We start from the raw sequence: 20,232 nt of genomic DNA on the forward strand, positions 1-20,232 counted from the left end.
GCCTGGTGCACGGGTGGGGGCCAGCTGGTTTGCCCTGAAGGGTGTCCCAGATCAGGGTGGGGGTTCCCTCGGGGCATGGGGCGGCCTGGGCGAGGGGCTTGTGGTGGTTTGCAGGCCGGCCACGCCCCCCGGTGACCCAAGCGGAGGCCCTGGTATCTGGGGTTTATTTATCTTCTACAATTGAAACTTTGTAGCCTAGAGTGGAGCCAAGCCTTCTTACTCTGTGGTGGCAGCCATTTCTGTTGGGGTTTATGTATCTTCTATAATTGAAACTTTGTAGCCTTAAGCGGAGGCCTGGGCCAGCCAGGGTGTGCAGAAAGCTTGGCTTCCTCCATCGCCGGGGGCAACCCTAGCCTCCTGCTCTTTCCAGCTTCATGGCTGCCACCATTTCTGTTTGGATTTATGTATCTTCTATCATTGAAACTTTGTAGCCTTGAGTGGAGGCCTAGGCCGGCAAGGGCAGGTGGAAAGCTTGGCTTCCTCCATTGCCGGGGAAACCCAATCCTCCCTTCCTGCTCTCTGTTGGCGGTAGCCATCTTGGTTTGGTTTATTTGTATATTCGCTCCTGATTGGCTTGTGGGCGTGGCTTATGGGTGTGACAGTGATGGTTAATTTGCATAGTACTCTTTTATTAGATAGGATGATTTTGAGATGGGAGAAACTCAGAGATGTTTAAGTGCTCATGGGAAGAAACCAGACAAGGAGAGGGTTGGAAATCCAGCAGAAAGATGCCAGGGTGGAGGACACCTGGCTCTCCAAGGAACATGGGAGCCAGCAAGCAGCAGAAGAATTGGAATCTGGGCAGACAAAATGGGTAGTATTTATAAGAGAAAAACAAACCTGAAGTCCCATAAGAGAGGTAGAACCAGCTGTGAGTTCAAGGCTAATTGTAGGAGTAGGAGGATGGGCCAGCAAGAGAACAGCTAGGGTATCTGCCACAAACCGGCAGGTAAGCTAAACCAAAGCCTTTGGTTAAAGGGTCAAGAGACCCCTTACTATGTCTTTTAAATTTCTAGTGTAACCTTGCTCAAGTGACTCAACTTCTCTCTGTGCCTATTTGCTCATCCACAAAAAAATAGTAATAATAGTACCCACCACCCAGCCGGCGTGGCTCAGTAGTTGAGCATTGACCTATGAACCAGGAGGTCATGGTTTGATTCTGGGTCAGGACATATGCCCCGGTTGTGGGCTCAGTCCCCATGGTGGGGCATAGCCGATTAATGATTCTCTCTCATCATTGGTGTTTCTATCTCTTTCTCCTTCTTCCTTCCTCTCTGAAATCAATAAAAATATATTTTTAAAAATAGTGCCCACCATATAGGGTAGCTGTGAGGATACATGCTTGGCATATAATAAGTGCCCAGTAAGTCTAAGCTCTTGCTCCCACTTTTATATTATTACTAGAGGCCTGATGCATGAAATTCATGCAAAAGTAGGCCTTCCTTCCCCTGGCTGCTGGCACTGGCTTCCCTCTGCCACCCGGGACCCGGGCTTCCCCCGCAGCCCCGGCTTTGTCCGGAAGGTCGTCCGGTGTAAATAGCATATTACACTTTTATTATTATAGAAGATATTGAAGAGGCAGTATATATAGCAGAGTGGTTAAAAACACAGGTCAAGAAATCAGAACCCCTGTGGTCAAATCCTGGCTCTGCCACTTACCAGCCATGTGAACCCGGGCAAGCTATGTTATTTCTCTGGGCTTCAGTTTCTTTATCAGTAAGAGATGTTTAACTGCTCATGGAGAGAAACCAGACAAGGACAGGGTTGGAAATCCAGCAGAGGCATGTAGTATAGTACGCATATAGTACTGCAGATCTATCTTGTCAGAGTATTGGTGAGGACTTAATATCATTTAAAATAAATGCTTAAAAAATAAAATAAAATAAATGCTTAAACTATTTTAAATATTTTTAGAAAATGCATTACATAAATAACATAAATTAGGTGAGACTATGTTAAAATATCAATTGCATATTTTATTGCATATTATATTAATATCGAGTTTTTTCTTTTCTTTTCCTCTACAGTTCCCTTTTAGGAAAATGTTTATTACGGAAATTTTCAAGCATCACAAAAGAGAGAATAGTGTTATGAAACCCCGTTATAGTTACAAAAATTTTACCATTCTTGCTTCCATCTTTCCTCTTTCTTTTTGTTTTAGTCGTGCTGGAGAATTTTAAAGCAAATCGCAGACCTTATTCCGCTTGCAAAGACTTGAGATAGGTATTTCTGATAGAGACACCAGCAGGATTCACAGTGGTTTTCTGAGCGCCCCTTGACTCCCGAGCTCCCGGCCTATTTCCCGCCCCTAACTCGCCTCCTCTCTCTGCAGGTGAACTGCCCAGGGGTGTGGGGTGGTGGTTGCACGCTGGGCGGAGGCCTCCTGGCTTACCATGGAGGGGACCCCACGCTCTGGGTGGTGTTGGAGCCCCAGGGGGCTATGGGCCTACGGGTCACCCCCGCGCTACCAGGGCGCCTCCTGGCAGCCTGCGTGACTACAACGAAATTGCAGCGGACGATCTGATACTCCCAGGACTTTGGGGTGCCAGCCTAGTCGAAGTGCTCCAGGCGTGACGGGGCTTCAACAGCGGGTGAGGACCCTCCTCGTGCCTGGAGACCCGTCGACTCCGTCCTTCCGGGCGGGGGATGGCGTCATCCCAACTCTGTGCGCCACAGGCTGCCTTTGGCGGCTTGGAGCCACCACCTCCCTGCTTGTCTTCCCACATCCCCGGGAAGCTGGCCTTGCCCCCCGTGACCCACATTAACTGCGTGACCACGTTTCTCTGCACGTCCCAGGGCTGGGACCAGCGACGCACGGAGCTTCCCGAGATTGTTATAATAACGATGACCAAAAAGTGGTAGTGCCTGTCTTCTCTCTCCCAGTGCCCCTGCGCCCGGAAGAGGGGACGGACAAGTGTCCGAACCTCTAGCTCCCTCCTCTGCCAGGACATAGGGATTCAGGTCAGAACCCCCAGTCGCCTATGCCCTCCTCTTCCGGGTTCTCAGAACTGCGGTCTCCTCAAGGACACTTACTCCCTAAGGGCCAGGCCAGCAAACCAGAAGCCCCGCCCCTTCGCGCAACATTGTGACGCAACCGCAGCGACAGCCAATGAGGCGCGACAGCACGGGATAGCGGGAGGCTAGAGGCGGAGGTTTTAGAGAGCGGAGCGGAAGTGCCTATTGCCTTGCACCCGGGTGTCTGCCAACTGGGTTGCTGCTCCACTGTTTGGGCCATCGCCTGCGCGCGCCCCGGCCCAGCTCTGCCATGAGCCGGCCCAGCCGACTGCAGAGGCAAGTTCTTAGCCTGTACCGCGAACTGCTGCGCGCCGGGCGCGGGAAGCCGGGGGCCGAGGCGCGGGTGCGAGCCGAGTTTCGGCAGCACGCCTGCCTGCCACGCTCCGACGTACTACGCATCGAATACCTGTACCGCCGCGGGAGGCGCCAGCTCCAGTTGCTACGCTCCGGCCACGCCAAGACCTTGGACGCCTTCGAGCGCCTGCAGGGCGCGAACGAGGGGCGCGGCGAAGCTGGGGCCCCTACGACTCCGCCTGAGGAGAGTGACGATTCGAGGAACCCTCTCGAATGGAGTCACCGGAAATCCCGCCGGATGGACGGTGACAGGCTGAAGAGCTCAGATGGAGCAGGGGAACGGTGGGGCGGGATCGCTTGACTGCGTGTGTGGTGGGATCAGGGAATCCCCATGATGGAAGGTGAGAGGTCTTGAGAGACAAGCTCGATGGATTGGGGGAATCGGAGAGCCGTCCTGGCGATGTAGGGTCTAAAGACCACCATGACGGAATGCAAGATATGCTTGCCCTTGTACGATTCACAGTCACTTGTCCTACACCTTCATGAGAGCTTGGGGCGGGCTGGGTCGCCAGCTGGCTGGACTGTGTCAAGCTGAGAGCTACTGCTAGAAGGCATGGGGAGCCAGGATGCCCCCCGCCCCGTTGGACCGAAAGAGACTGAAACACCCTTCTCTTCACCTCTGGCTCCTGAACTCCCCTTTGTATTTAATTCTGATAACAGCAGATTTTTTTTTCTTTTTCTTTTTCTTTTTTTTTTTTTGCTGAGGAATTTGAGAAGATGCCCTGATGGACGACGGTGAGAAGCCCCGAATCCCTTTGGAAAACTTTCCCCCCACTAATTACAGCAAACTTCGACGGGTGAGGAAGGGAGTAGGAGTCTCATCCCAGCTGATCATTTGTAGACCCCTCAAGACCTCTACACTTACTATTTCTGAGGGCGAGCCCTGACTCCTCTACCCTTCCACCCTCAGGACTGGAATAAAGTTGGGGATGTGCTTACTTCCTGTTGGTGGTCTTAAAGATTTTATGTGTTTGGGGATATTTGAAGAGGCACACACACCAAGAAGTGACTGACCCTCTAGGCAGTGGTTCTCAACCTTTCTGATGCCACGACCCTTGAATACAGTTCCTCATGTTGTGGTGACCCCCAACCATAAAATTATTTTTGTTGCTACTTCATAACTGTAATTTTGCTACTGTTAATGAATCGTAATGTAAATATCTGTGTTTTCCGATGCGACCCTGCTAGCGGTTCTCAACCTGTGGGTAGCGGCATTAGAAAGGTTGAGAACCAGTGCTCTAGGAGGAATGGGTGTTGAGACCTGTCTTCCCCTCTGGAGCCCTGTAGACTGGCAGATCGGTTGAAACAGCATTGATCTCCCTCCTGGGCAGATCCATAGGAGACCCCAAAGAAATCCCAGTTGACTCTTTAATGGAGAATAGTGAGGCAAGAGAAGAGATGGTAGAGCTGAGGTCTGGCTGGTAACCCCTGAGGCAATAGTGAGGGGTCTTAAGCCTGATTGAGGAGTCCAGCCTCAGGACTCCTTGGATTTTTGTCAGCAAGACCCAGGGGTTGGGGAGGAGAGATGGAACCATAGGCCACAGGCAGAATCTCTCCCATGTCCCCGTATGGGCTTGCTTTAGACATTCTTTGGAGTACTGCATTTTGCAATCCTGAGATGTATTTGCACCCAGGTCAGTTAAATAAGTGGAAAGCAGATGAACTCTTGGTAGATACAGTTGAAAGGAGGGGGAGGACCTTAGGAAAGGAACCCAGACCTCAAACCAAAGGGAAGATGGAGAAAAGAGAAACAGTCTCTTCCCTAATCCCAGTGGGTACCCAATAGTTATAAAGTGGGGTTGAAATTTGAAGAATTATAAGGACTTTACCAGAAGGTAAGGATAGGCTTCTAAGCTGGAGGACCAGTGTGGGCAAAGTCCTAGAGGAGATAAAAGGGTCCCAGGTGGGACCTGGGGTGCCCCAGGGCACAGGCTGACTTCTAGTTCTGCCTTGTCTCTGGTTAATATTCACCTAACCTCTGTCAGGCCCTTTGTCACCTTGTTTATCTATCTTAGCCTCAGTGTTTCTCATCAGGGCCCTGTTAGTCCTGCCCTGCTCCATCTCAGAGTAAAAGCAAAAGTCAAAGCGGCTCACTCCTGGCTCCAGATCTTGTGACCTAACAAGCTTCAGGATGGGAGCTTCTGGAGCTGCAGGCAATGGGCGAGTTTCCAGAGGGGCTGGGCTCCCAGATCATGAGAGGAGACATTCACTGGGGCATTACAGATGAACAGAGTTTGCTTGGTAGAGAGAATGAGGAAGGGGAGTGCCTGGTTTGAGGTTGTAGGTGAGTGGTGATTAAGAGCTTGCACTCCTACCTGGCCAGCAGGGCTCTGGTTGAGCATCAGCTTATGAACTGGAGGTCACGGCACATGCCTGGGTTGTGGGCTCAATCCCTAGTGTGGGGCTTGCAGAAGGCAGCCAATCAATGATTCTCATCATTGATGTTTCCCTCTCTGAAATCAATTTAAAAAAAAAATTTTTTTTTTAAAGCTTGCACTCTGGAACTGGAATGCCTAGATTTGAACCCCAGTTCCAACACGGATTACATGATTGTGGGCAAGTGATTTAACCTCTGTGCCTCAACATCCTTATCTGTGAAATGGACATCATAATAGTGCCTCTCATGTGACTTTTGTGATGATACAGTGAATTAAGTGTGGCAGATGATATTATCCAACCCCAGGACCCTCCAACCCCAGGACCCTATTGCCTACTTCAGTTCACTTACAGCTGCAAAAGGAGGCTTTCAGTTTCCGGCCCTGAGCCCTGGCATCTCTGCTCCTCTGCTGAGAGCTTTCTGGGAATTATGGAAGGTGAGCTAATGTTCTCAGCCTAAAGTGGGTATCAGTCACTGATGAGTGCCCCAGACTTCCTGTTGTCTGGTCCCAAGATTGCAACAGCGTTCTATAGGATCCTCATAAGAACCATCCCCTCCTCCACCCATTTCCCACAGAGGCTACCACTCCATAAGCACCTTTTCTGGCTTACACCCTACCTGCCTCACTCCCCATTCCCTGCCTCCTGCCTCCTGGAATCAAATCCTAAATAAAGCACCTCACCCAAGTCCTTGGATCCCTGTGCTGTATGTAAAACCCACAGTTGATACTCTGTGTCTGCTATGTTTTTTGTTGTTTTGTTAATCCTCACCTGAGGATAATTTTTCCCTTGAGCCCTAGCCGGTTTGGCTCAGTGGATAGAGTGTCGGCCTGCGAACTGAAGGGTCCCAGGTTCGATTCCGGTCAGGGGCACATGTCCAGGTTGTGGGCTTGATCCCCAGTGGGTGACCTGCAGGAGGCAGCCGATCCATGATTCTCATCATGGATGTTTCTATCTCTCTCTCTCCCTCTTCCTTCCTCTCTGAAATCAATAAAAATATATTTTTTTAAAAAAATTTTTTCCCCTTGATATTTAGAGAATGGAAGGGACGGGGAGAGACAGAGAGAAACATCAATGTGAGAGAGAAACATTGATTACCTCCTGCATGGGCCCCAACCGTGGATGGGGATAGAGCCTGCAAGTAAGGTTCATGACCTTCAGTCTGCAAGCCAATGCTCTAACCACTGAGCAACTGGTTAGGGCTGCTGCTGTTTTTTACTCTGCTAAGGCACAGGGTCGGTTGCTTCTCAACCCCTTGACCCTATCTGTTAAATAAGAATCTTACAGCAATATTAAAAAAATATTAAAATTAATTTCACCTGTTTCTACTGTTTGTGACTACTAGAAAATTTGGAATAATTTGGAATATGGATTGTGGGTTAATAATAGAACTGAATCACCCTGGCTGGTTTGGCTCAGTGGATAGAGTGTCAGCCCATGGACTTAAGGGTCCCAAGTTCGATTCCAGTCAAAGGCACGTATCTCAGTTGCAGGCTCAGTCCCTGTGCAACCAATGATGTGTCTCTCACGTCAGTGTGTGGTTTTTTTTTTCTCTCCCATTTCCTTCCACTCTCTTAAAAAAAAAAAAAAATCAGTGGGAAAATATCCTCGGGTGAGGATTTAAAAAAACAAAACTGAATTGAGTTGTTAAATTTTCCTATTTTGATGACTGTACTCTAGTGGTGTATGAGAATGCCTTTATTCTTAAGAACTGCACACTGGAGTATTCAGGAGCAAACAGTATCATGTCTACAACTTACTCTCAAATGGTTCCAAAATACAGGGTGTCCTCAAAAAAATGTATATACATTTTAACAGCTGATAGCTCAATTTTGAAAATGAAGTGTATTTTAATAAACACTGCCTTTATTCAAAGTGTGTGTATACATTTTTGGGGAAACCCTATATATGCACATATATAAACATATTAGTGAGAGTGTGAATAGTGAAGTACATGGGGCAAAATGTTAACAGTTGGTTAATCTGGGTAAAGGATATGTGGGAGTTTGTTGTACTAGTTTAAATAGTCCTGGCTGGTGTTTCTCAATGGTTAGAGCATCAACCTGGGCACTGAAGGGTCATGGTTTGATTCCCAGTCAAGGGCATGTACCTGGGTTGCAGGTTTATCCCTTGTGCCCTGTTGTTGGGGCAGGTGTGGAAGGCAAGCAATCGATGTGTCTCTCTCACATTGATGTTCTCTCCCCCTCTCCTCCCTCCTTCCACTCTCTCTAAAAATAAATGGAAAAATATCCTTGGGTGAGGATTAACAATAAATAATAAAATAAATAGTTATGTATTTTTTACCTTTGAAAACATAATGTCTGATTTCCCTGGCAGATTCTGATCTTCATCCTATTAGGAATGATAGGTTACTAGAATATGTTCTTGTCTTAGGTCACAAACTCTGCTGTCCCAAGTGTCCAAGCCAGATGCATGAGGTGATCCAGTGGGGCCTTTGGGAATTCTGGGAAACTCACAGTCCCTAAAGAAGAAAGTTCCTACCACTCCTGCTCAATACCCTCTCAAACAGTAACATCCACGGTGCTAATGATGTGAAGGAATGACTAGAATTTTCTTTAGGGTAATAAAAGAATTGTGACTAAATTTTAAAACAGAATCCTGACCTGGAGACGCTTCCTGAATTGTTGGTAAAAGGATATGCTGTCTAGACTTCAGAAGAATTAGGAGAGTGGGCACCTGGGAGGATTAAAGGGATTGGCCCTGAGTTGGTAATTACAGCTAGTGAAGAGTCCAGAAGGACCTGTAATGCTGTTCCTTATTTTTTTGTACAAGTTCAAAAAGTACCAGAATGGAACTTGAAAAAATGAAACAAACTCCTATGACGCCCATCTCAGACTGGAAGTCCTCACTGTGGTCCACAAGGCTTCAGCTGATCTGGCCCCATAACCTCTCTCTCACCTCACCTTCTCCCACTCTCCCGCTCCAGCACTCACACTCCAGCCACACTAGCGTTCCCATGTGCCAAGCACACTCCTATCTCTGGGCCTTTGCACTTACTGTTTCCTTTACCTGGAATGCTCTTCCTCTAGGTCTGCACTGTCAGGATGGTAGCTGAGAGATACTGTGAGGAATTTTTCAAAATTTTTAATAAATTTTAAGTAATTTAAAATTTAAAAGAGAAGCAATGTAAAAGATTCCATTAAATACAACCTCTTTGGGTAGGACTACATTTTATTTAATGTTGGAAATTAAGTGTCTGAATTGAGATGTGTTATAGAGAGTGAAATACATACCAGATTTCAAAGACAGTAAGAAAAAAGGATTATAAATCCTCATGTATTTTTATATTCATTACACATTGATGTTTTGTATATATTGGGTTAAATAAAGTATAAATTATTAAAATTAATTTTCACCTGTTTCTATTGTTTAACAGAGACTACTAGAAAATTTTAAATGATATTTATGCCTCACATTATATTTCTACTAGAGACCCAGTGCACGAAATTCGTGCACTCGGGGGGGGGGGGGGGCGCCCTCAGCCCAGCCTGCGCCCTTTCACAGTCCCTAACAAAAATAAATTCCCATTTCTGTTTAAATCAGTGGTGATTGGGCTTCAGTCACTTGCTCCCTGTGTGTCCTCAGTGACTTCCCCACTAGAGCCTGTTTCCCATTCTGTTAAGTGGGGACATATCATTGGGTGGCTGTAAAAATTAAAGAAGAGATCTTTCTTAAATGCACATCCAGGAGCCTAGCACAAGGCTCTGTTCTTGAGTCTGATTCTGTTCCACCTCTTGTCCCAACACTTTAAGCTCTGGGAAGTGGATGATCTTAGACACCTGGCACTGGGTACTGGACTCCAGGACTGAGCCCTGGAAACTCCACTTGGTTGTCATCATGACCCATGGAAGAATTTCACACCCTGCACCAGTGATGGCCCAGCCTGGGAGCCCACCATGTAGATTGTTTGAACACATGTATAGATGAGGTCAGAGGCTATAGCAGGTGTAGCCCACTTATACCACCTGTGCCGTTTCTGTACACACCTCTAACTTCCTGTGGAAAGCACCTGTGCTTCTCTGCCTGAGGGATCTTTAAAGACAGGAGAAGCTGGAAGTTCTGGGGAGTTGACAACTTCAGGAACCAATGAGAGCTGTTTACATAAATGCCAATTTCTTTGACTCTTGTGTAGAATAACTTTGAATGTGTTCCACAAAGTCTCCTAGAGGTTGCTAGAGGGATGGCACCCAGGTTCCCAAAGCAGCAACCAGCTCAGCACTCCCTTCCCTGGCTCACTTCCTCAGACCCCTAACAATCTGCCTAGGATTACCTCCTAAAAAAACTACCTGTGCTTGCATCTTTGTCTCAGAGTCTAATGGACTGATTCAGTTCTGCATTTTGTACTCAAGACAAAGGAATCTGTGGAGAGGGCTGTCCAGATATATCAAAGCTGTATCCTAGATTCTGAGTACTCAAGCACCCAATATCTACACATTCTGCAATAGACTGATGTTTGTATCCCTTTAAAATATGTATGTTGAAATCCTAACCCACTATGTGATGGTTAGGAGGTGAGGCCTTTGGGGGGTGATTAGGTCTGAGGATACAGCCCTCATGGAAATGATTACTGCCCTTAATCTCTTGAAATCCCAGAGAGCTCCCTGCTCCTTCTGCCATGTGAGGACACAGCAAGAAGACAGCCATCTATAAACCAGGAAGTAGGTCCTCACCAGATACTGAATCTGTCAATGCCTTGATCTTGGACTTTTCAGCCTGCAGAACTGTGAGAAATAAATTTCTATTGTTTATAAGCCATGCAGTCTATGTTATTTTGTTACAGCAGCCCAAATGGACTAAAACACATCCTTTGACCAGTGACCATTTATTACATATGTCTGGGCTGTGTACTCAGACTGGGGGGGGACCATTGACATAGTTGAGCACCAAGTAAGGTGTCCTGGCCAGTGGGGCAGGAGAACAGCAGGGGCCCCCTGACTGGGACAGGAGCAATGTGAAACCCACCAAGAGAAGGAAGAGAAGGAAGAAGAAGGTCAGGGGCCGCCTGGATGCAGGAGTGGGGACTCTGTAAAGGAAAATGCAGCGTTAAATATACAGTGGGCTGCCATCATAAGCTCTGTCTCCCTACACCCCAGACCCATCTCCCAGGCATCTCACCCAGAATCTACCTCCAGCATCACATCCTGGAGACTGGAAGATGCTTGAGTCTTCTTGTCCTAAGGGTAGATAGTAACCAGAAGCAGAATACATGGAAGGGACACTTATTGTGGACTTTCCCTTACTACCATAGACCTACAGGGCTGAGCTTATTTCTCCTCCTTTCCTGGTATCCCCTTCCTCCCCAGGCCCCCTGATGGGCTTGGAATATCTCTAAGTATAATGGATGTCTATCTGTGGCTATCCTCCAACCAATTCCCCTTTTCCTGGTAACAGGGGCTCAATTTGGTGTGCGGGGGGGCGGAGGGGGGTGTCACATTTCCCCACTTTCCTAACAGTACACCTCCACTTACATGACTGGACATATGACCCAGATATGGCCTATCAGAGCCTTCCATCAGGTTGGCCTCTATGATTGGTTCAGGACCCACGGGGAGTGAAATCAGCCCTAGGACTTGGCTGCTAGTAGGTCAGTGGCATTCTTCTCTTGGGTGGGTAACCAGTAGAAAGTATGTAGCTATTGGGGCAGCCATTTTGCTGAGAATGAATCCACCTTGGGGAAGTAGAGTCTCAAAAGCAAGGGTCTGAGCTCTGATAGCATTAGAGGTCCTGAATTCAACAGTACCTGGACTTTTTGGTTATATGAAAAAATAGCATCCCCTCTTTTGTGTAATTCAATTTGGGTCACTTGCCCAAATTGATATACCTAACTGAGGACCAGCTGACCTGAGACTTCTGGAGCAGGGAGCGTCTTTGGTGACCTACTAAGTGTTTCCGGTGGCTGAGACCCAACATGAATATGTCCTGTGGAGAGAGAGTTGTGGGGTCCTGGGACAACCAGTGACAAAGAGACACAAGATGGGGAAGGGCCAAGATAGAGGGTGTCAGAGAGATGTGACGCTGGGGGAAGAGAAGGATCTTGGGAAGACACAAAGAGAGGGGCAGAGCCAAAGAACCTGAGAGGAGAAACATTATTCATTCATTCACTCAACTAATATTTAATGAGTGTCTCTTACATGCCAGGCAGTGTTCAAGGAGCTGGAGACACAGTGGCAATGGAAACAGGCAAAGTCTATATAATGTCAAGATGTGGTAAGTGCCATTAGAAAATAAAGAGGATAAGGATAATGTTTGGAGGCCAGAGCAGGCCTCTCTGAAGAGGTGACACTTTACAGGAGACTGGAATGAAGGTAGGAGGCAAGCTGGGCATGCATCTTGGGGCTTTGAAATGGGAGTGAATTTGGAATGTTTAAAGAAGAGCCAAGAAGCTAGTGTGGCTGTAGCGGATTGAGCAAGGGGGGAGAGAGGGGAGTGAGAGGAAACAAGGAAATGTACATATAGATGGATGAGAAAGAAAAACAGAAATAAGATAGAGGAAGATACAGAAACCAAGAGACAGAGGGAGTGAGAAAAGCACTGACACACCAAGAGTGAAAGATACACTGAGAGAGGCAGAGGGAGAGACAGAACCACCAAGATCGCCTTGGAAGGGAAAGACCCTGCTAAGAGGTGCACAGAGGTGTCCTGTGGGTGCCCAGGTGGGGATGTCCCCCACCTGCTCTCACCTCAAGGCCTTGTCCCCTGCTCTGGAGGCCCCTGTGGCCACACAGCTCACAGGGAGCCCCTGGTGTCCAGGCTGTCTTTTGCCCCAAGGGCCCGAAGCCCCCAATGTCCCCTGCTGGGTCCCACTCTAACTCTGCAGGAGTGGAGAGGCTACTGGGTTCCCAGGGCCCCCAGATCCCACCAGGTCCTGGACAGTCTGAATCCGCCTCAGTCTCCAAATCCTGGTCCAGTGTGTTGGCCTCCTTGAATACCTGGTCAGAGGACAGAGGTCATGGGGAGTTGTGAAATTGGCACCAGGGCTGGGGATCACCAGTTTGGGCCATACCAGGCTGTAGCTGACCAGCTGGGCCTGCAGCCGCCACAACCGCCAGAAGATGCTGTCTCGGTGGGCTCCAAGGGCCCTCAGGACCTGCTGCAGGGATGCCCCGGCCTGAGGCTCACTCCGCTGTGCCAGCCCCTCACTGAACGCCAGTAGTGCATCTACACGCTCAGCTGTCCCACGTAGGTCTGCCTGTAGGGTCTGGGAACACATGGTTGGACACCACCACTATCCCCACACACACCAGGGGAACCAGAAACCTAGGACCTGGAATTACATGGCCCCCTTTCCTACCCAGATACCTAGAACATGGAGTAAACCCATTTTTCACCCAAGGGAGCTGGTATCCCTCCTGAGGCCCTGCCCACCTTCCCACACCTTGACCTCCCATTGCCCACCTGCAGCTGGACCATCCCATTCTGGGCCAATGTCCAGGGCCCCAGGCCTCGCTCTAGGTCCTGCAGCCGGAGACCCAGGCCCAATAGGCAAAGGTGCAGGCGGTCCTGCTCAGCCTCCAATACCTCCCAGCCAGAAATGGGGCTCTGGGAAACACAAAGGGCTGCGTCAGTGCCAATGGCCAACCAAGACCTTGTCCCCACTCTCATTGCCACCCCTCTTTTGCGGACTCCTGCTTTCTGGATGCTTCTCTGAAGCAGAGTCCATCTCTGGCTCTGCACCAGGGCTGCTCCCACCTCAGGTCCTTCCCAGTGGAAGGCCTGGGGACCTCTAATTCAAAGTCTCAAGGTTTTCAAAGCTCCTAGAAACTTGGGACATGCAGGACCTGGAGGTCTGAGGATCACTCTGCTATGCCAGCCCCTCACTGAACACCAGCAGTGCATCTACTGGGAGGGGGTGATGGAGCTGGATACCCCTACAAGGAATGAGGCTGCACCACGGCCAATCAAGAAATAATTCTCTCTCAGTCTGAAATACTTCTATAATGATTGACAAAGAATCATTTATAGAGTGTCCCTCCCTCCACAGGTGCCCAACACTTTTCCAGAATCATCAATTCATCCACAGTGTGGAAGCCAGATTCTAGGGGAAAGAGAGGAGGTGGGGCACAAGGGGCCTCGGTTACCTCAGCTCACCTCACGGTGTTTGCCCCCAGTGGAGTCCTCATGGGAATAAGGCGTTGGCAATCTGGGGTGACCAGATGTAGGCTCAGTGTTCTTCAGCCCACCCTGTAAGTGCTCAGAAGGGTCCAAAGAGTCCTGCCCCAGTGCCTGGGCTTGCTCTGGCCTGAGAGGTAGGAGGCATTGGCAGACCCTTGGGTGAACCTAGGTGCCCATTATCCACTCTAGCCTACCCATCCCAGCTTCCTCTCCCACATCCCCAGGTGATCATAGCCACAGTACCTCTTACCCTCAAAGTGCCCCTGCTACTGCCGTCACCCCTTTAGGACCCAAGTTTCAAAAGCCCCAGCTCCTACCTGATTCTTTCCTCTTCAGAAGGGCAGCTGGTGCATTCAGCAATGTCCAGTTCCCTAGGGGCTCCAGGGGGATGATTGAGGGGCTCTGAGCGGGGTCCAGGGTCCAGAGATGGGGGCAGGGCCATAGCTGGGGGCCTGGGGATAGAGTCAGTGAGAATACTTTGGTCCCAGCCCCAGTCCCTTGGAGATCCCAGCTGCAGCCTAGTTCCTCCCTCTCTGGAGGGACTGCTGACCCCACCCTTACCCCATTCCCCATAGCCCTGGCTCTAGGACCCACTGATTTTCACTCCAAAGTGAGCACATTTGCCCCTCAGTCTTTGTATCTAGGGACACACTGACCCTCGCTCCCTGACTCCCAAAATCAGCTAATTTCAAGGTATCCAGCCTTTTCCTAGACAGTGGTGTCCCCTCCGACATCCACAGGACTCACCCAGGCCCCAGGCAGATGGAGGCCCAGGAGCAGGCTCAGCTTTACCTCCTTTCAAGTGAAACCTGGACCCAGGTAACTTGATGCCAGCTCAGGTGACAGTGGCACTACTTTAACTCCCTAGCAAACAAGTAACTGAACTTCCTAAGCTCACCCCAACCCACCCAATGGGGTATAATCCTGCCCCCTTAAGAGCCCTGAATTCCGCCCGGATCATCTGAACCATTTTTCTGACCCCCAGAACCCACACCATTTAGAATCTCAGACTCAGCACCCCTCAAGAACACAAGCATCTGTCCCCCCACCCCCAACCCAAAACCAAAGAAAGATTTTTGTTGGTTTATTTGAAATGAAGCCTTTTTCGGTGGTTCCCACGAAGTTTTTGGGAAAATGACTCAGGGGAGCCGCTTTTGCCCAGGGCTTCAAGGCTGCAGGGTTGCAGCTGTCCAGGACTTGATAGTCCGGGAAGCCCAGCAGGTCCTGGGGCCAGGCATCACTTGCTAAGGAGCAGTCCAGCCCGCAGCACACGGGGCACCCGGCGGATGGTCAGCGAGACACGGGTGCCACGGACCAGGTGGGCTCCAGGTCTTGCCGATGGACAGGCAGCAGCGTTGAGCGGTAGGGAGGCGGCATCGAGTGGATCTACACAGGCTGCTGCGATGCCATGGAGGAGGCGCGTGTAGGCGGTACCACGAAGTACCAGGAGGCTGCGGGGTTCCAGCAACAGCGAGGTGACCGGCTGGGGCGGGGGCCGGGGCTGTAAGGAATATAAGTGGTCAGTGGGTCCCCAAAAATAGGAGGGTGGGAGAAGTTAGCAGACTTTGAGAGTCAGGGAGCGAGGGTCAGTGTGTCCCCAGAGACAAAGACTGAGAGGCAAGTGTGCCCCTCACTTTGGAGTGAAAATCAGCGGGTCCCAGAGCCAGGGCTACAGGGAACGGGGTGAGGGTAGGGTCAGCAGTCGCTCCAGAAAGGGAGGAACTAGGCTGCAGCTGGGATCTCCAAGAGGCTGAGGCTGGGACCAAGGTATCAGTGGTCACAGGGAACTGGGGAGAACTCGGTTGAGGGCTTGACAGAAGTCAGGGGTTGGGGTGGGCAGGGACGAGGCAGCAGAATGAGGCAGAGATGATCTGGTGTAGTCTAGGTGTATTTACAGACATCAGGATTTTTGAGGAAACTGGCACAATAGGCAGGATATGGGGGTAACCAGCACTACAAAGGGATCTAAGAAGCAGCTTGGGTCAGGATGTCCAGGGGGGTTTCTGTGAGCATTGTAGTGTCAGAAATGCATCACTCAGAGAAAGAGGTCAGGGAAGCTGTTGTCATGAGCAGCCCTAGGAGGACAGTCAGGCTATCCTAGGAATCTTTGAGCAAGCCAGGTGCCAAGGTGTGCCCTATGACAGACCACATATTGTAGTGGCAGGCAGGAGGTCAGTGTTGGGGTGCTCTGTACAGTAGGCAGAGAAATAGGATATCTGGAAGGATGTCAAGGACACTCACAAATGAATGCTGTTGGAGTATCTGAGGATATCAGTGTCTGCTGGAGTATTGGGGAACCCTGCTCCAATGGGGTATTGGAGCACTCGGAACGTGTGGGCTAAGGGATCTTTAGGGTGTCAGGACATTCCAATCAGCAGGTAGGGGTACTGGAGGATCTGTGGATACCAAGCTTTCTAGGGCACCCTGCAAGCAGATGGGTTCGGTGTCTGGGAAGACATGGTTGCATTCTATGAGGAGCAGGGGAAGGTATCTGGGAGGTTATCAAAGGTATCTTGCATGCAGGCGGGATTGGGGCTTCTTAGAGGATGTGGATGTGAGAGTGCCCACAAGTGACTGGGGCAGTGTCCCAGGGCCCACCTGCTCTGTAGGGTCATCATCCTTTGGCTGCCGCGGCTCGTAGAGATCCAGCATGGTGTGGGAGCCCAGGCTGATGGTGCTGACGGTCGGGTAGTACAGTGGCCCGTCCTTGTGGGGCTGGGGAGTGGGCACCAGGGCTGGGCAGGAGTCCACACACCCCCACCCTCTAGGGTCCAAGTGGGCCTCCCAGCTGGGGACAGGGAGATGAATGCCTGGTGGGGTGTGTGGCAATGGCCTGCCCCATGATGGATCAGAGGTCTGGGGTTTGGGGTAAGGATGTGTAGTTACCATGATGCCCTCCCCAGGCAGATACTGGTTCACAAGGACATGGTTGGCTGGGAGACCCCCAAAAAGATTGAGGTCAGATACTTTGTCCACGTAGCGCTGAAGCCACAGAGGAAGCCGCTCAGGAACCATCCCTCGGGGATGTGGGAGCCCACCTGGAGAAGGGCAATGGGGTCCTGAGAGCACCTAACCAAGGAGCCCTCACACCTCAAGCCCTCATTAATGATATCACCAGGTTTGGTAGCACGCTGACCTCAGGGATGCCTGATTCTTTGGAGATCACCACCCAACCCTTCAAAGGTTTCCTGATTTCTCAAAGGTTTCCTGGAACCTTTGAGATCCCCCAACTTATAAGGAAATTCCTAATCCCATAGAACCTCTACTGACACTTCTGAATCCTCCTGGCCCTTGGGACCCCTTGAACCCTCAAGGGCTCCCCAATATCTTAAGACTAACCAACCTGAAGCACCTGCCCTAACCCACATCCTTAAGTCACCCATGCCCCCAGGCAGGAACACTTACCCCAATTCTGTAACTTCCTCCCCAAGAGCTGAGTCCACTTTGGCTTTGGGGCATTGAAGACCTAGGAGGTGGGGAGGGGGGTCACTCATTTTTCAAGACTGCTCTCTCTGATTCTCCCTCCCAGGCCAACATAGAGGTCTTTACCCGGGGTGGAAATGGGTTCTCTCAGTATCTGTGGGAATCGTTTTCTGAGATAGAGTGTTCCCAAGATTTTGATGTTTGCTCTTTCCCCTGTGGCAGCTGCTGCTAGCCCCAAAGCCCACCTATGTCTATTGGGATGGAGAAAAGGAACCAGGGCTACACAACTGCGGTCTGAATCTACTTAGAACTCTGGCCTGCATTGGACTCTTTTAGCCCAGTAAATAGTCTGCACCCTGTAATTTCCTGGGCTATCTCAGAATAGTCTAACTTCTGGGACCTCCTTGTTTCTATCACCTGAGGTTTGGGGGGGGGAGGGGTGTGTGGGAATGTGCTACACTAGGCTATCTCAGCAGAGCAAAGAGAGTACTTTGAAAAGTCTCCACTGCCAAGATCCCAAAGTTCTAGAATGGGCCATCTTCAAGAAGTCTATACTCAATAATCTCCTTGTTCCCTTTATGGTTATGAGGCTGGAATGGGCTATCTCATCACAAGAGTCTGTGTTCTGTGGCTAACTTTTTCCTGGGACTCAACCTAGACAAGACTAGTTGGAATAGCACAGGAAGAACTGTGTTCTATTATTGTGTGTGTGTGTGTGTGGGGGGGTGCTCTATTATTAAGGCTCTGGGGCTGCAAAGGATTATCCCAGTGCAAGGACTGACCTTTGTAGTCTTCTTTCCCCAAACCTTAAATAGAATACAGACTGGATTATCTCAGCACAGTGGTCTGTGTTTAGAAATCTTGTTCCCAAGACTCTGGGTCTATGCTGAGCTATTTAAGCAGAGGAAAGAGTATACTCTGTAATATTCTGAGACCTGGGCTACCTCAGCACTGGAAATTCTTCATTCCCCAAACATCAAAGGCCTGAACTGGGCTATCTCAGCCTATGTTTATAATCTCCTTTTCTCTAAAATAGCAGGATTGGGCTATGTCAGCACAGAGAATATGGGCTCTGTAACGTCCTTATTTCCGAGGCTCTGGGCTTGTACCGGCCTATTCCAGCACAAGGAATCTGATCTCAATAACATCTTTGTTTTGGAAGCTGGACTGGCCTGTCTCAGCACAGGAAATCTGAGCTCCATAATGGACAGGAGCAATGTGAAACCCACCAAGAGAAGGAAGAGAAGAATTAATTGCTCCAAAATGATCACTTCATTTCTAAGAATCAGTTTGGGACCAGCGACTGGGGGTTCTGACCTATCAGTTTGGTTTCCCCTAAGCTTCCTGGGAAAAGCTCTTTCTGACAGGCCCAATGGGTCCTGAGAGTGAGGGATGGGTGCTGTGTGGCACTCTTCTTCCTGCCAGAATCTCCATTATAGCCTCAGGGCTCTCAAGCAGGAACCAGGGTTTGAGGAAGGATCTGGAAAGATGGGAAAAACAGACCAGAAGGGCATTGAGATCACCTGTCGAAGCAAATACTCTTCCTCTTCCTTGGAGATGAAGTCAGGGACATAGTAGATTATAGGTGGTGCCTAGGATGGAGAGATCCCCCTTGAAACTGGTGCCCTTTGACCTACACGGGGACCCTAGCAATGATAAGCAGACCCCTCCCCCTGTAGTGAGGCTCAGGATGTCCCCAGACAAGCCAGAGCCTGAAGTTGAGGGACCAATGTCCATCTGGGGGATAGAAAGTGGGAGTGAGATAGGGGAAGAATGAACCTGGAGGGGGCAGTCCCAGCCCACAAACCCAGGAGTCAGCCTGCTTTATCACCACTCTATCTTCCACCCTCAGTCCTCCCACCTTCACCCTCTGCACCCCCAGTCCTGACAACCTGCTCCACCCTGAATGGTTCCAGGGCTGGGACCCTGGAGTCCTGATCCTCCGACACCAACTCCATGCACCCGATCCTGTGAGAAGGGGAGAATATGCTAAAGTCACCAAGCCTCCTACCCTCAAGCTCTATCATGGGTCAGGGCCTCAGCTCAGCCCTCTAACCAAGCTCACTGGGTTTCTAAAACCTGAGTCCTCAGCCTCTCAAAAGTCACCCAGTGAGCTCCCAGGCTCTTTGCCTGGACACAGTAAACACCCAGAACATCCAAACTCCATTTACCAAGAGCCTATCAAACTACACATATTTGTTCTCTCAAGAGAGAGCATCCTCTCGCAGAGAACATCCTGACCCCACTGGGAGCCTTTCTCAAGAGCTTCACAGCCTCTAGGGCTGCACCCCAGAACCCCTTTAAACATCTTAACTTGAGACCCCTTTCTAACAACCAGATTTGCAACCCTGAGCCTCGCTCTCTAACAACATTCAGGGTCCCTATGGACTCCTCCTGCCTCAAGCCCTTTTAGATGCCACATTCTGAACGCCCTGTACCCCCAAACTGAATCTCCTCTGACGCATCCATTCTGTCTCCTTGGATTCCCCCACTCTGGACCCTCAGATTTCCCTTCCCGCGCACCCCTTCACTGCAGCGCTCTTGAACCTAAAGCCCTGAGCCTGACTCCTCGCAAACCTTCTTTCTTCCCTGAATCCCCGAGCCGCCCGCCACCGCCCGCCCCTTCACACACACACACACACACACACTCCGCACTCTGCGCTCCTCGGACTCCTATGTGAGCTTCCCCGGACCCCACCCTCAGCTCCCTCGGACCCCTATTCACGCCCTCCGCCACCCACAAAACTGACCGTCCACCAACGTCCCCACCAATATCCAAATTCAACACGCTTTTCCTTTCCCAGCCATTTCCGCCCCCATTTCCGACGCAGGAGTCCTGAGACCAATGGGAACTCTCACAGGCCTTCAGGGTCCGCCTTCCACCCAATTGCGCTCTCACCCAATGTTGTCCCGCCCCCTCACACTCGTCCA

The 20,232-nt window shown here is 50.2% G+C and overlaps 3 protein-coding genes across 4 annotated transcripts; 1 reads left to right on the forward strand and 2 right to left on the reverse strand.

Moving 5' to 3' along the window:
• The first annotated feature begins 1,962 nt into the window (after window positions 1–1,962).
• On the forward strand, window positions 1,963–10,371 carry SDHAF1 (succinate dehydrogenase complex assembly factor 1). The gene has a single exon (XM_080643886.1). The coding sequence runs from the start codon at window positions 3,266–3,268 to the stop codon at window positions 3,668–3,670; it is 405 nt and encodes a 134-aa protein (XP_080500012.1). The 5' UTR covers window positions 1,963–3,265; the 3' UTR covers window positions 3,671–10,371.
• A 205-nt stretch (window positions 10,372–10,576) lies between these two features.
• SYNE4 (spectrin repeat containing nuclear envelope family member 4) lies at window positions 10,577–15,300 on the reverse strand. 2 transcript variants are annotated; one of them, XM_080643884.1, is made up of 9 exons: window positions 15,194–15,300; window positions 14,196–14,330; window positions 13,855–14,005; window positions 13,162–13,305; window positions 12,770–12,964; window positions 12,447–12,695; window positions 11,608–11,685; window positions 10,882–10,940; window positions 10,577–10,789 (listed from the first exon to the last, which is right to left on the reverse strand). In XM_080643884.1, exons 1-9 carry the CDS (start codon window positions 15,253–15,255, stop codon window positions 10,615–10,617), a joined length of 1,248 nt encoding a protein of 415 aa, XP_080500010.1. In that variant the 5' UTR covers window positions 15,256–15,300; the 3' UTR covers window positions 10,577–10,614. The 2 variants fall into 2 exon arrangements, with proteins under 2 accessions (XP_080500010.1, XP_080500009.1); XM_080643883.1 differs by having other exon boundaries at window positions 10,584–10,789; window positions 10,893–10,940.
• Window positions 14,969–20,109, reverse strand: ALKBH6 (alkB homolog 6; the record flags this gene model as incomplete). The annotated part of the gene is given in 8 exon segments (XM_080643885.1): window positions 14,969–15,379; window positions 16,477–16,555; window positions 16,765–16,916; window positions 17,284–17,344; window positions 18,825–18,893; window positions 19,194–19,269; window positions 20,052–20,094; window positions 20,097–20,109. Coding segments are annotated over 7 exon segments (477 nt in total). The 3' UTR covers window positions 14,969–15,379; window positions 16,477–16,492.
• Between the last annotated feature and the right edge of the window lie 123 nt (window positions 20,110–20,232).

The sequence above is a fragment of the Plecotus auritus genome (assembly GCF_963455305.1).
Source record: "Plecotus auritus genome assembly, chromosome: 10".
Lineage (NCBI taxonomy): Eukaryota > Metazoa > Chordata > Mammalia > Chiroptera > Vespertilionidae > Plecotus > Plecotus auritus.

What these genes read in the sequence shown, in the direction of transcription:
- SYNE4 (XM_080643883.1), bottom strand. Translation starts at nt 15,255, where the DNA reads ATGCCGCCTCCCTACCGCTCAACGCTGCTGCCTGTCCATCGGCAAGAC. An exon ending in GCAGGGGACAAGGCCTTGAG is followed by an intron (nt 11,686 to 12,446) that starts GTGAGAGCAGGT and finishes CTCTCTCCACAG; the next exon opens with GACATATTCATGTTGGGTCT. An exon ending in TCCAGGATGTGATGCTGGAG is followed by an intron (nt 10,790 to 10,892) that starts GTAGATTCTGGG and finishes TTTCCTTTACAG; the next exon opens with AGTCCCCACTCCTGCATCCA.
- SDHAF1 (XM_080643886.1), top strand. Translation starts at nt 3,266, where the DNA reads ATGAGCCGGCCCAGCCGACTGCAGAGGCAAGTTCTTAGCCTGTACCGC.